General features: G+C 47.2%; 2 protein-coding genes across 2 annotated transcripts in view; one reads left to right on the forward strand and one right to left on the reverse strand.

The window, feature by feature from the left end:
* GRIK5 (glutamate ionotropic receptor kainate type subunit 5) overlaps positions 1 to 5,799 on the forward strand; it is a 92,856-nt gene extending 87,057 nt beyond the window's left edge. Inside the window, exons 19-20 of the mRNA XM_083626920.1 lie at positions 126 to 247; positions 4,205 to 5,799. Coding sequence (XP_083483046.1) covers positions 126 to 247; positions 4,205 to 4,561 — 479 coding nt within the window. The 3' untranslated portion in view covers positions 4,562 to 5,799. The remainder of the gene's footprint in view (positions 1 to 125; positions 248 to 4,204) is intronic.
* Positions 1 to 21,153, reverse strand: part of LOC310768641 (zinc finger protein 574-like) — a 290,700-nt gene extending 269,547 nt beyond the window's left edge. Inside the window, exon 1 of the mRNA XM_083627172.1 lies at positions 21,149 to 21,153. The gene's annotated coding sequence lies outside the window, so the exon portion shown is untranslated. The remainder of the gene's footprint in view (positions 1 to 21,148) is intronic.
* Positions 21,154 to 21,852: the final 699 nt, after the last annotated feature.

Consider the following 21,852-nt stretch of genomic DNA (forward strand, 5'->3'; position numbering starts at 1 on the left):
TGTTAGGAATGCTCTCTGACTTCCTGAAAGTGGCCAGGGTGGGGCAGCTTAGAGCTGTGTCCATCCTGTCCTTGCTGGCTCCCATTATTATTTTTTCTTCCTCTCTCTTTCCCCCCCGCCAACAGGGCTGGGCATGGAGAACATTGGAGGCATCTTTGTGGTGCTCATCTGCGGGCTCATCATTGCAGTCTTCGTTGCTGTCATGGAATTTGTATGGGCCACGCGTCGCTCGGCTGAACATGAAGAGGTGAGATGGGGTGGGGCTGGTTCTCTGGTTGCATGGAGTAAGGAACGAGGGACAGTGGCTGGGTCTAAAGGGAAGACTATAGCCACCAGCCCCTGAAGAGGTATGAGTGGGTGGTTTTAAGAAGGGTGTTAAACTGGTCAAGGACCCATAAGGAGACTGAGGAGTGAATCAGAGGGTCTCATGTGCAGACTGGAGGCAGACTTGCAGGTGTGTGTTTGTGAGAGAGACAGAAAGACAGACAGACAGTGCACACATCCCAACATTTCTCCAATGAAGACAGGATCGTCCTATTCCATTATTATTATTATTATTATTATTATTATTATTATTATTATACCCTGCCCATCTGATTTTATTAGTTATACCATTTTATTATGTATTGCCCCAGCTACTCTGGGCTACTTCCAACATATATAAAAGCATAATAAAACATTAAACATTTTAAAAAAGCTTTCCTATACAGGGCTGCATTCAGATGGCTCGGGGAGTCGGATAACTCCATACACTTCAACATCTCTCGGATGAAAATAGGGACTTCCTAAGGAAAAGTGGGACATTCTGGGATCAAATCAGAAACCTAGACAGCTTCAGTAAATCCTGGACTGTCCCTGGAAAATAGGGACATTGGGAGGGTCGAGGAGAGGAGAAGTTCACGTTCACACCACACATTTTAAAGTACCATGCCCCTTTAGACAGTCCTGGCTTCCCCAAAGAATTCTGGGAACTATAGTCTGTTAAGAGTGTTCGGATGACCCTATTTCCCTCCCAGGGACGCAATTCTCAGAGTGATTTAACAACCAACCCCTCTTCACAGGGACCTCTGGGAATTGTAGCTATGTGAGGTGTCTCCTGACAACTCTCAGCATCTGTATCGAACTACAGCTTCCATGATTCTTTGGGTGAAACCACGACTATTCAAAGTGGTGTGACACTGCTTTACAAGTATGGTGTGAGTGTGTGCAGAGAGCGGGCAGAAATCTGCTGTTGTTTTCAGAGCAGGAGCAATGATATTGCCTTGCTTGTTTGTGGCTGGGGGCTGGGCCTTACCTGCTCCTTCTTCAGTATTAATGCTTTCCAGCCGTGTTGGCAGCCGTCTGCCTGTATTGCCTACCAAGTGTGCCAGCCACCAAACTACCTTGGCACTTAGTATTACCTGCAATGACTGGCTACATCCTTTCCTGGGGGCTTGCTTTGAAGTTGCACTGTAACAGAAAAGCATAATTTCCCTATTGTTCATGAGCTGACATTGGCTTCGTTTTGCGGTAATTTATCGGTTGCGAGCACATATTATTTATTTGCTTGCTTGTTTGTTTTGACTTGTTTGTTGCTTGCTACCCAAAGGTCTCCAAGCAACTTGCAACATATTTAGAACATAAATTTAAATATATTCTGCCGTAAAACAGAACAAAACAACCGCCCTAACAACCGCAGGAAGCTTTGTAGTCACATAAACAATGAAGATCACAGAGGATGCTGCCCTGCTGTTCAAAATGAATTGTTTTATTATTTTGTTCATCAGCTGTTGGAAGTTGTTTTTTTCCCATACACGGGGGGGAAAACCCTCTTGTTTCTAACAAGAGCTGAAGGGTTATTCTCACCTTACATGTCCTTGATTCTTGTTCCCCCGTATTAATACTTCTTAAATTAGGGAGGGGAAACCTGTGGCCCTCTTGATATTGTCAGTGTGCACTTCCCATCAGCTCCAGCCAGAATGGCCAGGAATGATGGGAGTTTCAGCCCAGGAACTTCTGGAAGGTCACAAATCCACCCTGCTTTAAATGCACCAATAATCATTCAATTATCATTATCAATTCTATTAATTGCTGTTTATATCTCATCATCTAAGATGCTCAGGGCAGTGGGGTAGTTTTGGCCCAGAGAGTGTGTGTGTGTGACTGACTGGAACAAGGCCCTCTGGTGTCCTTGACTCTTAGAATTGTAGAGTCGGAAGGGACCCCGAGGGTCATCTAGTCCAACCCCCTGCAATGCAGGAATCTTACCTAAAGCAGCCATGGCAGATGGCCACCCAACCTCTACCTAAAAACTCCCCGTGAAGGAGAGAGTCTGCCACCTTCTGGAAGTGTCTCTTCCACTATCAAACAGCTCTTAATTTCAGAAAGTTCTTCCTGATGTTTAGTCAGAATCTCCTTTCTTGAAACTTGAAGCCATTGGTTCAAGTCCTACCCTCTGGAGCAGGAGAAAACAAGCTTACTCCATCTTCCGTGTGACAGATACTTGAAGATGGTTATTATATTTCCTCTCAGTCTCCTCTTATCCAGGCTAAACATACCCAACTCCCCCCAACCTCAGCTACCAAGGCCTTTTCTTACAGAAACTCCCTCCCACTCGATCCCTCTTTTCCCTCTGGGTTAGCAACAGGGGGAGGGGAGGACCCTTCAGAAGTATTTAGTATGCTAGCCTCCATTTTTTGTTTTGTTTTAAAGACTTCTCTGTTGCTCCACCTTTTGAGAATTTCCCCCACATTTTACCCAAGTAAGGACCATCTCCAAAATGGCTGCCGTGTTGTAACATCACAAGATGGCTGCTATGTCTGGAATGGCACTAAGTGATTATGTTTCATTGAAACCAACTGGCAGTAGGCTCAGAAGAATTTATTCCAGCAGGACAGGTTGGATTTATTCAAGCAGTAGTACTTAGGGAAAACACTACCCAGTTTCTGAAGAAATTATATCTTTAAAGGATTAAATGAACCCAGACTAGGTCTATCAAACGTTATTAATCAGAAGGCATAATTTTCTGTATTGCCCTCTGTTCCTCGCATAAACATTGCTTCCATTCCGCTGCAGTTCGCCTTGAAAACTATGTTATTTGTCTCTCTGTCTGCTGTGATGGAACTACGTAACTTAGGTAATTAATTACGTAAATTATGTTGTCGCTTCATTTTTCCATCCCATTCATGTCACTGCAAAGGAAGTTGCGGTGGACAATGAATTAGGTATCATTTTGAGACTGAAAGCAGCAGCAACAAGTGAATACTGATCTATTTGGTGGATTGAGTTCCGTTCTAAACACAAGACAAATAAATGAACTGTGGCCACTTCTGTTCCCGCTGAAATTTCCCCACATCTCTATTCATCATAGTTCAAAGACAAACCCCCGTGTTCAGAGGCAGTCTATCTATGGTTACTAGATGCTGGGGAATCCCACAGGGGTCAGAGGTCAATACCTTGCCCTGTAAGTTTCTCTGGTGCATTCTAAGTGCAAAGGTGGATCTTTGTTCTCTCTTTCAGCATTGACTTTTTTAAATTAAAAAAACCTCTTGTGATTTTAAGGTAGTCTGTGCTCATATTTTTGTTTGTGTCGTGAGAATCCAAGAGGATTGTATCTCAATGATTTGGAGGCTGGGTTTGCCAGCAACACTTTCATTTCAAAAATACTGTTTTTTTCTGGGTAAGTGTAGGACGATCAAGTCGCAGCGGAACCTGCAAGCATCTGAAAACTGAGGAACAGGGTTGAGGTAGAATCTCATAGGGCAAAATACAAAGTTTATCAACTTTTTAGGCCCCGTTTACTGATGGGCTGGATCAATAAAATACTTGCTGCTTGGAAACCCTGGTCAGGGTGCAAATAGAGGGGCAGGGTAGCCGTGAAATGAGACGCCAGAAGGGCCAAAGAAGCATGCCTTCCTCCATTGGTGCCCCACAAGTGCGCAGGGGCTGGTCCTGAAATGCTACCCGCTGTGTTAAATTACCCACAATGCCCCAAGCCGCCTAATGTAGCAACATTACACTGGGTGCTCTCTGCGGTATTGTGCAAAGTTTAACATGGCTATTGGCTTCTCAGTCTCAGCCACTGCCACCACACAAGTATATATGGCCGGGGAAACAGGGGCATGCAGAAAAATGGGGTTTCCCCCCTATTTTCACCCGAGGAATGTTGGAGGTATGCTTAGGGTGACGCCCACCTCCTCACTGCTTGCTCCTTCCTTTGCGACAGATCTCGGTGTGCCAGGAGATGCTGCGAGAGCTGCGCCACGCCGTTTCTTGCCGCAAGCCGACCCGCTCCCGCCGGCGCCGGCGCCACTACACCACCCGAGGCGCCCTGTCGCTGCGCTCCGTCCGAGAGATGCGCCTCAGCAACGGCAAGCTCTACTCGGGGACTCTGGTGTCTGAGCCGGGGCCGCAGCGCCTCCTGGAGGAGACCCCCCGGCCTTGCACCCACGTCCGGATCTGCCACGAGTGCCGGCGCATCCAGACTCTTCGGGGAGCCCCCCCACCGCCTCGGGGGCCCCCGCCTTCTGAGGAGGGCACTCCGCACCGGGGAGCCCCCCGCGAACTCAGCGGGCAGGAGTGACGCCCTCCCCACGTGCTTATTGGCCCCCTGCCCCACCTCGGCCCTGCCTTCGCTCTCGTGCGGAGGCGCCTGCTCTTAAGACATGTACGCTATGCGTATGCCCTGATTTGGGGGACCCAGGCCTGAGGGGACTTCCCCGCGCACACCCTGGCGCATAATCCCTTGCCCTAGGGGTAGTGTGTGGATATCTTTGCGGCCCTCCTGCCTCCCCGCCAAAAAAGAAGGCCACAGCTCTTCTCAAAATCCAAGGGGGAGAGAGAGAGAGCGAGTCCTTTTCTAATCCCCACTTCTCGTGGGAAAGAGACATACATGCCCCCCCCGCCCCAGTTGAACCTCGCCGTTGTGGTGATTAGATCTGTGGCAGCTTGTTTCTGACGCTGCAGAAAGACAGTTTCCTGAGCCTCTTACTATGAGGGAAAGGGATACGAAAACCAATATCCACAGACACAGACCCCACCCCACCCCTGTCGGCCTTGCCCCCCTCCAGCTCCTCCTACCCCTTCCACAGTGCAGCTGCAACCACAGCCCCCCCTTTTTGTGCTGTTCCCCCCCATGCCTTCGCCCTGTGGAGGGAGTTTGCTTAAGCAGAGGTGCCAAAAGGGGTTCGGGATCCCACACTGCCCCCGCCACGTGCCTGCTGGGAAATGAATACCTCCAGCTATTTGCAGGGCAAAGGGACAGTTCGCCTTCTTTTTCCGGGGTGGGGGTGGGGGGAAGGCCGGGACCCCTGGCCGGAAGGTCCAGTTAGCGGCGTGCAAACCTAAACCTGCCGCAAGGCGGGCAAGGAGGTGGGTTGCGTGCAAGCAAACTGTACAGTGGCGATGGAGACTGAACTCAGGGTCAACTAAGCCGCCTTCTGAGGAGTCGCGGGGCCTACCGGGTTCCACGCTTTTAACAAACCAACCTGAAGTAATACAGGACCAAGAACTAAAAAAAAGGGGGGCAAGTGGGAAGATAAAGACCCCGACAGAGGTAATGAACCAACCCAGCTTTTGGGGTGGGGGTGGGGGGAAGTGAACCGCACAGGACCCTGGAAGCAGAAGAGAGTGGGGAGCGAGGATTTGGTCTGTGGGGGCCCCTCCCCATGACGTCTTGTCTGTCTTTTTTTAATTTTTGTTTCATTCTTTAAAAAAAGATTTTTTCTTTTTCTTTTTGGAGAAATTTCTATAGAAGCCAAAAACCGGAGACTTTAGTGGCAACCCCAAAAGACAAATAAACGTGAAAATACTTGATTCTTTTATGTGAGTGATGGGAGAGAATTATTACTTTGTGCTAATGGTGGGGGCACCCAGGTACACGTCCGTGGCGGGAGGGGGGTACCCAGTGTGTGGACATCTGCAAACATCGCCACACATAATCCATCATTTTTCCTTCCCTAAGCCCTGCTTGGGACGCGGGTGGCACTGTGGTCTAAAACACTGAGCCTCTTGGGCTTGCCAGTCAGAAGGTAGGCGGTTCGAATCCCTGCGATGGAGTGAGCTCCCGTTGCTCGGTCCCAGTTCCTGCCAACCTAGCAGTTTGAAAGCACACCAAAAAGGGCAAGTAGATAAATAGGTACTGCTCTCGCGGGAAGGTAAACAGCGTTTCCGTGCGCTGCTCTGGGTCGCCAGAAGCAGCTTAGTCATGCTGGCCACATGACCCAGAAAAACTGTCTGCGGACAAACGCCAGCTCCCTCGGCCTGTAAAGCGAGATGAGTGCTGCAACCCCAGAGTCGTCTGTGACGGGATTTAACTGTCAGGGGTCCTTTACCTTTAAGCCCTGCTTGCTTGAAACGGCAGCTTGTGAAATGAAGCCAAGAAAGCAAAGGCGAAGGATGCACAAAACTTTATTGACAAAATGGTCTTTCGGGTTTTTTTAATGTGCTTCAAACATCTTCCTAGGGGGAGATTAAATAATGCACAATCATTCAAAATCAGAATCGTTTCATCATACTCACAGAAATTAACTGCAGAGTGTACCCCTTTTCTCTGATCCATAGAACAATTGTAACAAAATGTGTTTTAAAATAAGAAGAAAGGGAGAGGAAATTGGTACAAACACATTACAGGTATTTCAGATGGAGCCGGCCCTGCTCTTAGGCAGGCTGGAGAAAGGATACCACCTCGGGCAGCTGATTTCAAGGTACCGCTAAAGGACAGCAAATGTTCAATTGTAATGCATTGCTGGGTATTTTTTTTACCCCCATTCGTACATTAGATTCCATAAATTATAAGGTTGAGCTTTGAGTAATACTTCTGGTGATTATCTGATTGATCCTCAGTGGAGAATTACTTTTCAATTGACATGTACAGGGTTGCAATGCTAATCAAAAAGAGACTAATTACATCCCTGTGCAGGAAACCTCTAAGTTCTTATATATATAGAGAGAGAGAGAGAGAGAGAGAGAGAGAGAGAGAGAGATCACATGAAAGTTCTCATACAAAGTGTATTGAGATAAATTGATGATGTTTTGGTTTTCTGATGAAGGCAAAACAGATTCAAATACAGTGGTTTTAAAGCTTCTGTTCTGTGTGTGGCGGCCGGACGATATGCCCAACATAAAATATGCCAGCATTTCCCTTCATGGTGACTCCCAGACGTTTTGGACTTCAACTCCCATCATCCCTGACCATGGGCCAAACCAGATGGTGCTGATGGGAGTTACAGTCTTCTCTTCAGCTCTCTGTTTACCAGCCCTTGTTCTTGAACCTATTTGCCCAGTTCCTTCACACTCCTGTTTCCCCTTGACCCTGTGATATGTCTCTCTGACCTTTGGCACAGGAATATTTCTACAGATTCCCCTCCCGATATTTCCTCTTTGCCTCAGCTCCTTGTCCTCCCTGCCCCTCCTTCCAATTCACTTCTTCCTCTTCCAGACATCCATCCCTCAAAATCCTAATTTCCAGACTTACTCAGCATCTTTCCTCTGGCTACTCTGTCGCATATCTCTTCCCAAGTTTCTTTCCTTAGCCTTTGGCTAGCCTCAGGAAGTTGGTCTTGTCAGCAGGGACCTTGCCAAACATATTTTTCCTTCTCCCACAGAAACGGGAAACATTCCTAGAGCTTTGTTCTTTGAGCACCCGGAGTGTTTGTGGATATTCAGTGCCAGCGCTTGGGCTCAGTTAGTCGGTGTCTGGAGACCTCACTGCTGCAAGTCCAGGACGCTATAGAAGCGGCCTGTTAAAACCTCGCTGCTAGCCAGGGCTCGATGCAACACGTACGCAGCCTGCCATGAAATGATCTGTGTGGTTTAGGATTGTGTCATGAGAGAATGTCCAAAATCTGATTACAGGGAAGCCTCAGCATTTCGGAGGGCTTTCGAACAAAACATCCTGTCCGAGGTAATTTTAATCAACAAGACGAAAGCCTCCATTTCAAACCATTGATTTTAGTCAGCATGCCAGCTCCCATTTCTTTCTTCTTTTTACAACGGAGAGGGACATTTTTATGGATTGACACTTATTATTGATTGGCACAGCCATTAACCATGTTGTTCTGCAGTTTTAAAAGGCTTCTACACAAGACAACCTCCTGTCTTACATTGGAGAGAACGTAAATAAATATATGATTTCTTTCCATGAGGAAACGTATGCAGGGTGCAATATTTGGTGGTGTCTTCGTTTTCTTCCCACGTACACAAAATGTAGGGTTTAACTCACACTTTAAAGGTAAACATGAAGTGGCTTGTGGATTCACATAGGCTAGTATGAAAGGCTTGAGCTGTGGAGCTGGCAGAGCCTGGCTTTAGATCTCAGCTTGGTTTCATCTCAAAGCTTTCATTTTCTCTCAGACAACACCAGGAGGCTTAGTTTCCAGAGCCAGGATCAGTGTCATATGCTCAAACCATCTTGCCCCGGCGAGCAACCTGGACGCTGAATTCTGAACCTGTCGGCATTTCCGAACCAACTTCAGAGGCAGCCCTATGTTTAACGAATTGCAGTAATCTAACCTCGAGGTTACCAGAGCATAGACAACAGTAGTTAGGCTGTCCCTGTCCAGATAGGGGCGTAGCTGGGCCACCAGCTGAAGCTGATGGAAGGCACTCTGGGCCACTGAGGCCACCTGAGCCTCAAGCAACAGCAAAGGATCCAGGAGTACCCCCAAGCTACGAACCTGCTCCTTCAGAGGAAGTGTAACCCTATCAAGAGCAGGTGATCTCCCAGCCATCCGGTCTAGGCAGCCACCCACTAACAGTGTCTGAGTCTTATCTAGATTGAGCTTCAGTTTATTGGCTGTAATCCAGTCCATTATCAAGGCAAGGCAATTGTCCACCACATCCACTGCCTCGCCTGCAGATTTAAAGGAGAAGTAGAGATATGTGTCATCAGCATATTGCTGACAACGTACTCCAAAATTACCCCGTTCAGTGGCTTCATGCAGATGTTACACAGCATAGGGGATAAAATTGAACTCTGAGGAACCCCACATTGAAGGCTCCACAGGGCCAACAACCCCCCCCCCAGCATTAACCTCTGGAAATGTCCACCCAGGTAGGACCGGAACCACCGCAAAGTGGTGCCACAAACACCCCTAACTTGGACAGCCGCTCCAGAAGGATACCATGGTTGACGGTATCAAAAGCTGTTGAGAGGTTGAGGAGAATTAACAGGGGCACATTTCCCCAGCTCTCTCCTAACAGAGGTCATCATACATGGAAACCAAAGAAGTTTCTGCGCCAAAACCGCACCGAAACCCCAGTGGAGATGGATCCAGAAAATCTGTTTCCTCCAAGAGCACCTGGATCTGGTCTGTGAGCTTTTAGCATCACAGCAACCCTGTGAGATCAGTTGGACTATGCTGAGAAATAGCGGCTGGCCCAAGGTCTCTTCCTGGGCTTTGGGGCTGTTGGGTGGGGAATTATTATTAATAATAATTTTAAAGCTAGGTCCCTCTTGCTCTAGGTCAGGGGTCAGCAAACTTTTTCAGCAGGGGGGCGGTCCACTGTCCCTCAGACCTTGAGGGGGGCTGGACTATATTTTGGGGGGAAAATAATGAATTCCTATGCCCCACAAATAACCCAGAGATGCATTTTAAATAAAAGGACACATTCTAATCATGTAAAAACACGCTGATTCCCGGACCATCCGCAGGCTAGAAGGCGATTCGGCCGGATCCGGCCGTCGGGCCTTAGTTTGCCTACCCGTGTTCTAGGTCTTATGGTATTTGGAACCTAACAATTGGGCTGGGGTCTAAAACTAATCCCTGCTATATGGTTGACCTCAGCTTTTAAAAATCTAGATTGTTCCAAATTGCATATAGTCCATTCTGTCTTCTCAGGCATGCTTGAGTGTGGTGGTATATCAGCAGCTTACTTTTATTTATTTTTATGGAAAATGCATTTTTATTTTAACATTTTGAATTTTTATCAATACTTCTCAAAAACTATATAAACATGTATACCCAATACAAAGTATTTTTTTCTAATACACCAGAATAAAAGAAATATTTTAAAAATCTAACTTAAAAGGAAACAGGAGCAAAGAGAAAGAAGGGGGGAGAGAAAAAGGGAAACTGTATAAAAAAAAGTTAAAGCATTGCTTGTATTTCTGCAATGTTTTGCACACTGGAATTTCTCAAGCAGACATGTATTTACCCTTCATTAGAGGAATGCCTTGCAGTGCCCATTTTAAACACCAGGTGGCATCCTCTTCTTTAATCTAGTTATGGCTTGATGCTATGGTCTAACCGCTGAGCTTCTTGAACTTGCTGATCGTAAGGTCAGCAGTTCGAATCCCCACGTCAGGGTGAGCGCCTGTTGCTCTGTCCCAGTTCCTGCCAACCTAGCAGTTCGAAATCACACCAGCGCAAGTAGATAAACTGGTCTGTGTACTAAATCGTGCCAGATTGTCAATTGAATTTTAATTTTGACGAAAAATTGTACCCAGGAGCCAGTAGGCTAGACCACATGGAGGCAAACACGGCCTTATCCTCTCTGTGCCTACTCAGCGGGTGCTGACTCATTCTGCCTCATGATATGGCCAGCCTTTCCTGGCATACATTTTCCATCATGTTAATATGTGTGCAGACTGATGCAAACATCATTGTTCAAACCTTCTTCTTTTTTAAATGAGATTTTTATCAGTACCCCCCCCATAATACAGCAAAATAGCAGCTGCAGAAAAATACAAATCGAACTAATAGAATATGGAGTCCTCTCTTAAAAGTAATTCTTAGCCCTTAGCACATGGGTAGGCAACCTAAGGCCCGGGGGCCGGATGTGGCCCAATCACCTTCTAAATCCGGCCCACAGACGGTCCAGGAATCAGCATGTTTTTACATGAGTAGAATGTGTCCTTTTATTTAAAATGCATCTCTGGGTTATTTGTGGGGCCTGCCTGGTGTTTTTACATGAGTAGAATGTGTGCTTTTATTTAAAATGCATCTCTGTGAATTTGTTCGTTTTCCCCCTTCAAAATATAGTCCGGCCCCCCACAAGGTCTGAGGGACAGTGGACCGGCCCCCTGCTGAAAAAGTTTTCTGACTTCTGCCTTAACACATCCACAGAGGAAAGCAGCTCTCCCCTGCTCTTGCCTGAGATCTCTCAATTCATTTCTCAGCCTCTCACCCTGTGAGACAGACGTTCCTCTGGCTCTCGCCCATCAACCACCTTCAAAAGTACAGCGGTACCTCAGGTTAAGAACTTAATTCGTTCCGGAGGTCCGTACTTAACCTGAAACTGTTCTTAACCTGAAGCACCACTTTAGCTAATGGGGCCTCCTGCTGCTGCCGCGCCGCCGGAGCACGATTTCTGTTCTCATCCTGAAGCAAAGTTCTTAACCTGAGGTACTATTTCTGGGTTAGCGGAGTCTGTAACCTGAAGCGTATGTAACCTGAGGTACCACTGTATATAATCTCTGGACTTTAAGAAAGGCCCTGAACCTAGGACGCCAAAGAAAGAAGGTGGAAGGAAAGGGACAGTAAGAACAGAGAAAACAGACAGATAAAAAAGACAAAAGAAAAATAAACATTAGAGAAAGATACAAAAAGAAAACTTCAAATTTTCCATCTGCCGGTTACATTAAAAAAAAGGATTGTTTAAAACATGCTGACATCCATCATCTCCACTTTCTGCTGAACCAGGGCTTTTTTCCGCAGCTGGAACTCTCCAGAACTCAGTTCTGGCACCTATCAGGTGGGCACCATGGCCATTCTAAGAGAATGAGGGAAATTTCATGGGATGCCAACTTGAATAAAATATTGCGGGGGAAGGGGGCAGATAAGCCCCGTTCAGCATAATCAATCACATGACACGGTCACACAGACCATTTGAATGGCAATGCCCATTAACTTTTTTATCCCCCACGAAAATTCTGAGGTTGGTTCCCTAATTGTTGCTATTACTGATAAACACTGGCCATGGGTTCCCGCCCCCCCCCCCTTGTGACTTTGTCATTCAAATGTTCTGATGGCTATAGGAATTTCAGGATCGATCTCAAAAGGCCGCTTTCTTTTCAGTGCTATTTTCATAATGCAAATACAACCAAAAGAAAGCAGCAGCATCAGCTCACATTAGCAATTTTAAAAACCCATCAGTCCTGACTTATATATATTAATAGAAGCAGTTCATTTGTCCAAATCAGGGCCAGCCCAAGACATTTTGGCACCTGCAGTGAACCGCAAAATGGCATTCCTGCCCCCCCCCCTCACCAGGGAAGAAGAGGTGAGGGGAAATCTTCGTCAGGAGGAAGTGGGGAATAAAATTTGCATTGGGATCCAGTGGTGCAATGTGGTGGGGGCACAGGAGCAGTTGCCTCGGGCACAAAATTATTAGGGGCACAAAATTTCCAAAGAAAAAAATAGCAATCTCTCCTCCTCTGTCAGGATCTCTCTCAAGAGGCAAATCCCACCCAGGTGCTGTCACAGGTTAGGGAGTGCAATAGTTGTCTTGCCCCAGGCCCTGGCAACTCACGCTATGCCACTGTTGGGATCTGCTGCCCCTGTGGATCCTGCTGCCTGAGGCGACCTTGTCTCATAGCTGGGCCGGCCCTGATCCAAATAGATATCCAAATGGGACTTATAAAAGGCATATGTTAAAATGTTGATGTAATGCTGATTACGCCTTTTGAGGGGACATGGGTGACAGGGCTTGTCCTGTGGCGCTTTCTTTCTGGTTAGAAATTGTTGGTCATGTTAACTTTGGGGTAAATCCTTGATATTTGCAGATGTTCAGACACTTTTAAATGCCATTCTTGTGATGTGTGTACGTGGGTGTGTCGGGGTGCTTTGCTGTTTTTGCTACAAGAGAGGAACACAACTACCCCTCTCTGGAAAATATTATTATGAATACTAATTAATATCCCACCTTTCTCCCAGAACCGATCTGAATCACATCTCCCCACCCTGATTCGGAGTGGCTAGGAGCCCAGTCTGCCCTTCGGCACATTCCTGGGCCATTTCTCCGCTGGGCGAGGCGTGCAGACTCCTCTGGGTGCGCCGACGGAACTCCTTGCCACTGCTTGCCAAGGGTGCAAGGACTGGGCGGGGGAGGGCGCCGATACAGCTCCTTGCCGAAGGTTCAAGGGAGCCTAGGTACACCTGTGGCACTAGCGCGCAGAAGGAGAAGCGCTTCCCCGGACATTGTATTTAATAATCCCTCAGAGGCGTGGGCCCCTTCATGGATCACTGCCTTGCCGTGGCGAAGGGGCTTGAAGAACTCAGAGAAGCTATGAACTATGCCGAGCAGGGCACCCAAGATGAACAGGTCATAGTGGAGAGTTTTGACCAAACGTGATCCACCTGGAGGAGGAACTGGCAAGCCACTCCAGTATCCCTGCCAAGAAAACTCCATGGACAAAGACAACAGGCATATAAAAGTTATGACGCTGGAAGATGAGCCCCTCAGGTCGGAAGGCGTCCAACATGCTACTGGGGAAGAGCGGAGGACAAGTACAAGTAGATCCAGAGCTGATGAAGCGGCTGGGCTAAAGCCGAAAGGACGTTCAGTTGCGGATATGCCTGGAAGCGAAAGGAAAGTCCAATGCTGTAAAGAAAAATATTGCATAGGAACCTGGAATGTAAGAACCATGAACCTGGGTAAGTTGGATGTGGTCAAAAATGAGATGGCAAGAATAAATATTGACATCCTGGGCATCAGTGAACTAAAATGGACAGGAATGGACGAATTCAGTTCGGATGACCATCATATCTACTACTGTGGGCAAGAAACCCGGAAAAGAAATGGAGTGGCCCTCATAGTCAACAAAAGAGTGGCGAAAGCTGTACTGGGATGCAATCTCAAAAATGATAGAATGATCTCGATACGAATCCAAGGCAGACCTTTTAACATAACAGTAATCCAAGTTTATGCACCAACTACTGGTGCTGAAGAAACTGAAATTGACCAATTCTATGAAGACTTACAACACCTTATAGAAGCAACACCAAAGAAGGATGTTCTTCTCATTATAGGGGATTGGAATGCTAAAGTAGGGAATCAAGAGATAAAAGGAACAACGGGCAAGTTTGGCCTTGGAGAGCAAAATGAAGCAGGGCAAAGGCTAATAGAGTTCTGTCAAGAGAACAAGCTGGTCATCACAAACACGCTTTTCCAACAACACAAGAGACGACTCTACACGTGGACATCACCAGATGGGCAGCATCGAAATCAGATTGATTATATTCTCTGCAGCCAAAGATGGAGAAGCTCAATACAGTCAGCAAAAACAAGACCTGGAGCTGACTGTGGCTCGGATCATCAGCTTCTTATAGCAAAATTCAAGCTTAAACTGAAGAAAGTAGGAAAAACCACTGGGCCGGTAAGATACAATCTAAATCAAATCCCTTATGAATACACAGTGGAAGTGAGGAACAGGTTTAAGGATTTAGATTTGCTAGACAGAGTGCCTGAAGAACTATGGATGGAGGCTCGCAACATTATACAGGAGGCAGCAACGAAAACCATCCCAATGAAAAGGAAATGCAAGAAAGCAAAGTGGCTGTCCAATGAGGCCTTACAAATAGCGGGGGAGAGAGGGCAAGCAAAATGCGAGGGAGATAGAGAAAGATACAGGAAATTGAATGCAGATTTCCAAAAAATAGCAAGGAGAGATAAGAAGGCCTTCTTAAACGAGCAATGCAAAGAAATAGAGGAAAACAACAGAATGGGAAGAACCAGAGATCTGTTCAAGAAAATTGGAGATATGAAAGGAACATTTCGTTCAAAGATTGCCATAATAAAGCACAAAAGTGGTAAGGACCTAACAGAAGCAGAAGACATCAAGAAGAGGTGGCAAGAATACACAGAGGAATTATACCAGAAAGAAATGGATGCCTCGTACACCCCAGGTAGTGGGGTTGCTGACCTTGAGCCAGACATCCTGGAGAGTGAAGTCAAATGGGCCTTAGAAAGCACTGCAAATAACAAGGCCAGTGGAAGTGATGGTATCCCAGCTGAACTATTTAAAATTTTAAAAGATGATGCTGTTAAGGTGCTACACTCAATATGCCAGCAAGTTTGGAAAACTCAGCAGTGGCCAGAGGATTGGAGAAGATCAGTCTACATCCCAATCCCAAAGAAGGGCAGTGCTAAAGAATGCTCCAACTACCGCACAATTGCACTCATTTCACACGCTAGCAAGGTTATGCTTAAAATTCTACAAGGAAGGCTCAAGCAGTATGTGGACCGAGAACTCCCAGAAGTGCAAGCTGGATTTAGAAGAGGCAGAGGAACCAGAGACCAAATTGCAAACATGCGCTGGATTATGGAGAAAGCCAGAGAGTTCCAGAAAGACATCTACTTCTGTTTCATTGACTATGCAAAAGCCTTTGACTGTGTTGACCACAGCAAACTATGGCAAGTTCTTAAAGAAATGGGAGTGCCTGATCACCTCATCTGTCTCCTGAGAAATCTCTATGTGGGACAAGAAGCTACAGTTAGAACTGGATATGGAACAACTGATTGGTTCAAAATTGGGAAAGGAGTACGACAAGGCTGTATATTGTCCCCCTGGTTATTTAACTTATATGCAGAATTCATCATGCGAAAGGCTGGGCTGGATGAATCCCTAGCCGGAATTAAGATTGCTGGAAGAAATATCAACAACCTCAGATATGCAGATGACACAACCTTGATGGCAGAAAGTGAGGAGGAATTAAAGAACCTTTTATTGAGGGTAAAAGAGGAGAGCACAAAATATGGTCTGAAGCTCAACATCAAAAAAACGAAGATCATGGCCACTGGTCCCATCACCTCCTGGCAAATAGAAGGAGAAGAAATGGAGGCAGTGAGAGATTTTACTTTCTTGGGTTCCATGATCACTGCAGATGGTGACAGCAGCCACGAAATTAAGAGACGCCTGCTTCTTGGGAGGAAAGCAATGGCCAACCTAGACAGCATCTTAAAAAGTAGAGACATCACCTTGCCAACAAAGGTCCGTATAGTAAAAGCTATGGTTTTCCCAGTAGTGATGTATGGAAGTGAGAGCTGGACCATAAAGAAGGCTGATCGTCGAAGAATTGATGCTTTTGAATTATGGTGCTGGAGGAGACTCTCGAGAGTCCCATGGACTGCAAGAAGATCAAACCTATCCATTCTTAAGGAAATCAGCCCTGAGTGCTCACTGGAAGGACAGATCGTGAAGCTGAGGCTCCAATACTTTGGCCACCTAATGAGAAGAGAAGACTCCCTGGAAAAGACCCTGATGTTGGGAAAGATGGAGGGCACAAGGAGAAGGGGACGACAGAGGACGAGATGGTTGGATAGTGTCTTCGAAGCTACAAACATGAGTCTGACTAAACTGCGGGAGGCAGTGGAAGACAGAAGTGCCTGGCGTGCTCTGGTCCATGGGGTCACGAAGAGTCGGACACGACTAAACGACTAAACAACAACAACAGAGGCGTGGGAGGGGAGACGACCCCAGAAGGAAACCGCAACTCTCTTTGAAGGAACCGACGTAATCCTCACGGCGAACACGCGGGGGCAACCTCGAGTCGAAGTGCGCGCCCTCTTTTTCCTGCGCTTCCATCGCGGGGTTTCCATCTCATGCAACCAAACGGGGCAGAACGAAAGTGGTTCTACTGCGGAACCGAGGCAGCAAGATCCCCTTCCCTCGCCCCACACAAAGGGAGGAGTTGCGGAAGGGTGGGGCGGGCGGAGGAGAGAAAGAGGGGGTGCTAACCGTATTGGAGGAGCGACGGTCCTAATTCGTTTTGGGGGCGATGATGAGCACCCCGACACGTGGAGATCATGGGTGCGGGCGCCAGACGTGCTGATGGATCCTGAGGGGGCGAGGGTCCAGGGCCGAGATCGCTTGGGAGCTGCTGCGCAGGGACAGATCTATCTATTAATCGGAGTCAGCATTTATGCTACTTTTAGCTGAATCACAGGATTTGAACGTCCCTATGCAGAGCTCCTGACTCGGGAGGGGGAAGAGGGAAGGACAAAGAGAACTAGAAACTTGGGCTCTAGACCCGTTATAAAGTCCCCAGAGGGGTGAGGAAAGCCGCAACCTCCCCCCTCCTGTAATATTTTTGCACCAGGCTGCAGGTGGATTCTTTATTAATTCCTAGGGTTTAAGGGGGTGTCCCCCCCCAAAAAAAATCTCTAACAGAATTCACAAGTCGCACCACCCACGAGCCCCAGCGGTTAAGTGGTGGAGATGGTGGGGTGGGGGGGACAATGCGTTCCCCCTCCCTCCCCGGCAAACCACACCCCGAGCGTGTGATTCCACCCCCCCCCATGCCAATTAATACATGGTTTAAAATTGCAGAGGATGTAATGGTATATCTTACAATGCAGCAGCAGGAGGTGGGGGCGGGCGGGAGGTCGGAGCTGTGTGCCCCCCCACGCCTCTTCCCCATATACCAGCTGCCTGTCTGTCTGCGTCTTCCTCCCCCCCCCCCCCCCCAGGTCTTGGCATGAGATGGAAAAAGCGAGGCGTCCGATATGAGGCTTATGTAACCGGAGCCTCCTCTCTGGACAAGACGGGACACGTGCGGGAACGGATGAGACAGCTGTCCGGGAGGGGGGAGAGAGAGGCGTAGGGAAGGACAGAGAAAAGACGGCGGGGAGGAAGGTGAAAGGGCGTCTCGGTCTAAGAGCCCAGGCTCCTTCGCGAGAGAGAGAGGGGGGGGTAAAAAATTCTGTGTGCTCTAACCACTAGGCATCACTCCCCTTCGGCACGTTGAGCCCCGGGAGTTATGAAGCTTCCCCGCTGGAAAGGGACAGGGGTATATCTCCATCTGATGGTGTCCTTACAGGAGGAGGGAGAGGTTGCACTAAGAATTAGACTTTCATTTGCATCGTCTCCCCATCGCTTAGATGGGTTTGGCAACTCCTTCAGCCAGCCTCTCTCTGCAGCTGTGCCTTCAACAGTCATCTGTCAGGAAAGCTTTAGTTGAGATTCCTGCATTGCAGCGGGTTGGACTAGATGACCCTCGGGAGCATAGCTGTCAACGTTCCCCTTTTTTCAAAAGGGAAATTCCCTTATTCCGAATAGGATTCCTCGCAAGAAAAGGGAAAAGTTGGCAGCTGTGCTTGGGAGTTCCCTTTCCACTCTATGATTCTATATCAGGGGTCAGAAAACTTTTTCAGCAGGGGGCCGGTCCACTATCCCTCAGACCTTGTGGGGGGCCGGACTATATTTTGAAAAGAAATCATGAACTAATTTCTATGCCCCACAAATAACCCAGAGATGCATTTTAAATAAAAGCACACGTTCTACTCACGTAAAAACATGCTGATTCCTGGACCATCCGCAAGCCGGATTTAGAAGGCGATTGGGCCAGATCCGGCCCACGGGCTTTAGTTTGCCTACCCATGTTCGATATCATCAGAAGATGCTTGACCTCTCCTGTGCTGTGGGGGGGGGGGAGAGCTTCCCCAGCTGATTTCTATATCATCAAGGGCACAAGACCATGTCTGGTTTTTCCTCTTTGGGTCAACTTTTATTTCATTTTATTTCATAAAATGTATACAATAAAATAAGAATTTTAAATCCAAAACACACACACACCTCAACGCAGATTATTTTAAAAAAGAAAAAAGCAATATAGTTACCAATAAGAAAAATTAAAACAATAATTAAAAACTTTCAGAATGTTAGAATGAAGGGTAAAGGTAAAGGGACCCCTGACCATTAGGTCCAGTCGTGGTCGACTCTGGGGTTGTGGCGCTCATCTCGCTTTATTGGCCGAGGGAGCCGGCGTACAGCTTCCGGGTCATGTAGCCAGCATGACTATGCCGTTTACCTTCCCACTGGAGCAGTACCTATTTATCTACTTGCACTTTGATGTGCTTTCGAACTGCTAGGTGGGCAGGAGCAGGGACCGAACAATGGGAGCTCACCCCATCACAGGGATTCGAACCGCTGACCTTCTGATCAGCAAGTCCTAGGCTCTGTGGTTTTAACCCACAGCGCCACCCGCGTCCCTAATGTTAGAATATCAATAAACTAATAGCAGTTGGCAATCTTAGACCCCAGGGTCCATATTTTCTTCCTGATATGCCCAATATGGCAAATATTTTTGCTTAACTGTTTATGGAGCAAGAAGTATTGGTATTCACTTTTTACTAAAAAAAAAACCAGCAAGAAATAGTTGGTAGAATGAAGGTGAGCACAATGGGGGGCGGGGTCATGGTGGAAGGGGGTTTGCAGGAACTCTTTGGATCAAGGGCAGAAACGTATTTAGAGTCCAAGGTATATGTGTGAGAAGGATCTTAGTAGACCACAAGCTTGACATGAGTCCACGGTGTGACGCAGCAGCAAAAAGAGCTAATGCTATCCTAAAGGTAAAGGTAAAGGGACCCCTGACCATTAGGTCCAGTCGTGGCCGACTCTGGGGTTGCGGCGCTCATCTCGCTTTATTGGCCGAGGGAGCCGGCTTACAGCTTCCTGGTCATGTGGCCAGCATGACTAAGCCGCTTCTGGCGAACCAGAGCAGCGCACGGAAACACCGTTTACCTTCCTGCCAGAGCGGTACCTATTTATCTACTTGCCCTTTTTGGTGTGCTTTTGAACTGCTAGGTGGGCAGGGCAGGAGCTCACCCCGTTGCGGGGATTTGAACCGCTGACCTTCTGATCGGCGAGTCCTAGGCCCTGTTGTTTAACCCACAGTGCCACCACCCGCGTCCCTAATGCTATTCTAGGCTGCATCAAAAGAAGTCTACTTCAAAGGAAGTAATAGTACCACTCTATTCCGCCTTGATCAGACCACACCTGGAATACCATGTCCATTTCTGGGCATCACAATTTAAGAAGCATATTGACAAGCTGGAACAAGTGCAGAGGAGGGAGACCAAGATGATCAAAGCCTTGGGAGGAATAGTCGAGGGAAGTGGGTCTTTCCTTTCTCCTTTCTCCTTCTGTGATGGAACTCCTATTTGGGGACTTCCCTGGCTTTTTTCTGGCCCACGTAGGACCAGTCTGGATAGTTGGCCTTGGTGAAGATTGGACGTTTTCATCCCCCAAAAGTTTTTGATTTGAGTTTCTACTGAAATGAGGCTGTATTTTAATGTTGTATTTTAATCTTTTTTTTAAAGTTGGATTTTAATCAATTGTTTTTATACCTGGTGTTAGCCGCCCTGAGCCTGGTCTTGGCTGGGGAGGGCGGGGTATAAATAAAATGTATTGTTATTATTATTATTATTATTATTATTATTATTATTATCCTGGATAAGAGAAGACTGAGAAAAGATATCATCAAATGTTTCGAGGCCTGCCACACAGAGGATGGAGCAAGCTTGCTTTCTCCTGTTCTGGAGGGCAGGACCCGAACCCATGACTTCAAGGTACAAGAATTCAGAGCTGTTTGTCAGGGGCAAGGACTCCCTCAGAAGGTGTGTGGTTCTCCTTCCTTGGGGGTTTTCCAGCAGAGGTTGGATGGCCATCTGTCACGGATGCTTTAGTTGAGATTTCTACATTGCAAGGGTTGGACTAGATGACCTTTGGGGTTCCCCTTCCAACTCTATGATTCTAAGAGGTGGGGGTGATAACCCAAGTCCTATGAGAAAGCTGAATATGAGGTTGCATGTATGGATTTTGTGCATTAAATTTGAGTGTGTGTGTGTGTGTGTGTGTGTGTGTTGTTGCTATGGCGCCTCTGTCTCTCTCCAGAAATAGCCAAATGCCCAAGCCACCTGTCCCCTTCTCCACCCACGCAGCTCCTCCCCCTCCTCCCCCTCCCCTCCTACCGGAAGAGGGGCTTCCCTCCCTTCCCCCCCCCCCCAATGCTCCGTTGCTAGGGAGAGATGAATTAACACCCTCAGGCTACTGATGCAGCCAGTCTCTGGGATCTTCCCCTTCCTCCCTCCTCCGTCAGCCTCCCTTCTATCTAGGGCAGAAGAAAATGGGGTGGGAGATGGCGGGGGTGGCGGGTGGAATTGCGTATGTTCCCATTCACTCCCCTCTCCGTCCCACATCACATGCTCCAAAAAACAGACAAGCCCAGGCGTCCTCAGGCTGGGGAAACAAAAAGAAGAAAAGAAAGAAAATGAAGCGAAGAGTCTGTCTTGATGCTCAGCCTATTCTGGCATTTCCCTTTCCGTGACCTGCCCACTGAGCGAAATTTCCCCCAAAGCCTGATCTGTCACCGGCGCAGTCTGCTGCATATAATAACCCCGGATGCCCTGAAAATCTGCCTGCCAATCAATGGTCGCTATGGAAACCAGATATAGCGCAAATGACCTTCAGCTGTCGATGGCTGCACAGCGATGGGATTAGTTGGGGGAACCCCAGTTGAAGGCATCGTTTCAACCTCAAAGTGTGGGGCCATTTGATGCAGGCCAGCTTCACTGGACTGCAGCAGTTAAAGAGTGGGTTCTGTCTGCCTTCTTTCTTTTTTTTCAAATTTTCAAATTGATTTTCCAATTTTATATCAAACAAAAAAACATCAAAAACCAACCAACCAAGCAACCAAACATGTATTCTAACTATAATAATTCCTTTTTTTTTTAAACATTGTTAAATAACTCAAATCCCCCTAGCTGAGTTTCCATATAGTCCATTGTAGCAGTTTTCCAAAACTACTTTCACATAAGATTTACTTGGTCAAATTACATCTTTCTTTCTTTTCATTTTAATTTTAACATAGTATTTTACAACATCACATTTTTAAATCCTAGGCCTATCTGGTACTCACAAGTAATTCTATTTATGTTATCTTGACATATTTAGCTAAATAATCTTTGAATTTCTTCCAATCCTCTTGGGTGCTCCTCCTCCCTCTGGTCACAGACTCTTCTGGTCAGGTCGGCTAGCTCCCCCAAATCCATCATCTTCATCTGCCATTCCTCCACTGTTGGTACTTCTTGTAGTTTCCAATTTTTGGCCAACAAAATTCTAGCTGTAGTTGTGGCATACAAAAACAATCTAAC

Source organism: Podarcis filfolensis (genome assembly GCF_964270895.1).
Source record: "Podarcis filfolensis genome assembly, chromosome: 8".
Taxonomy (NCBI): domain Eukaryota; kingdom Metazoa; phylum Chordata; class Lepidosauria; order Squamata; family Lacertidae; genus Podarcis; species Podarcis filfolensis.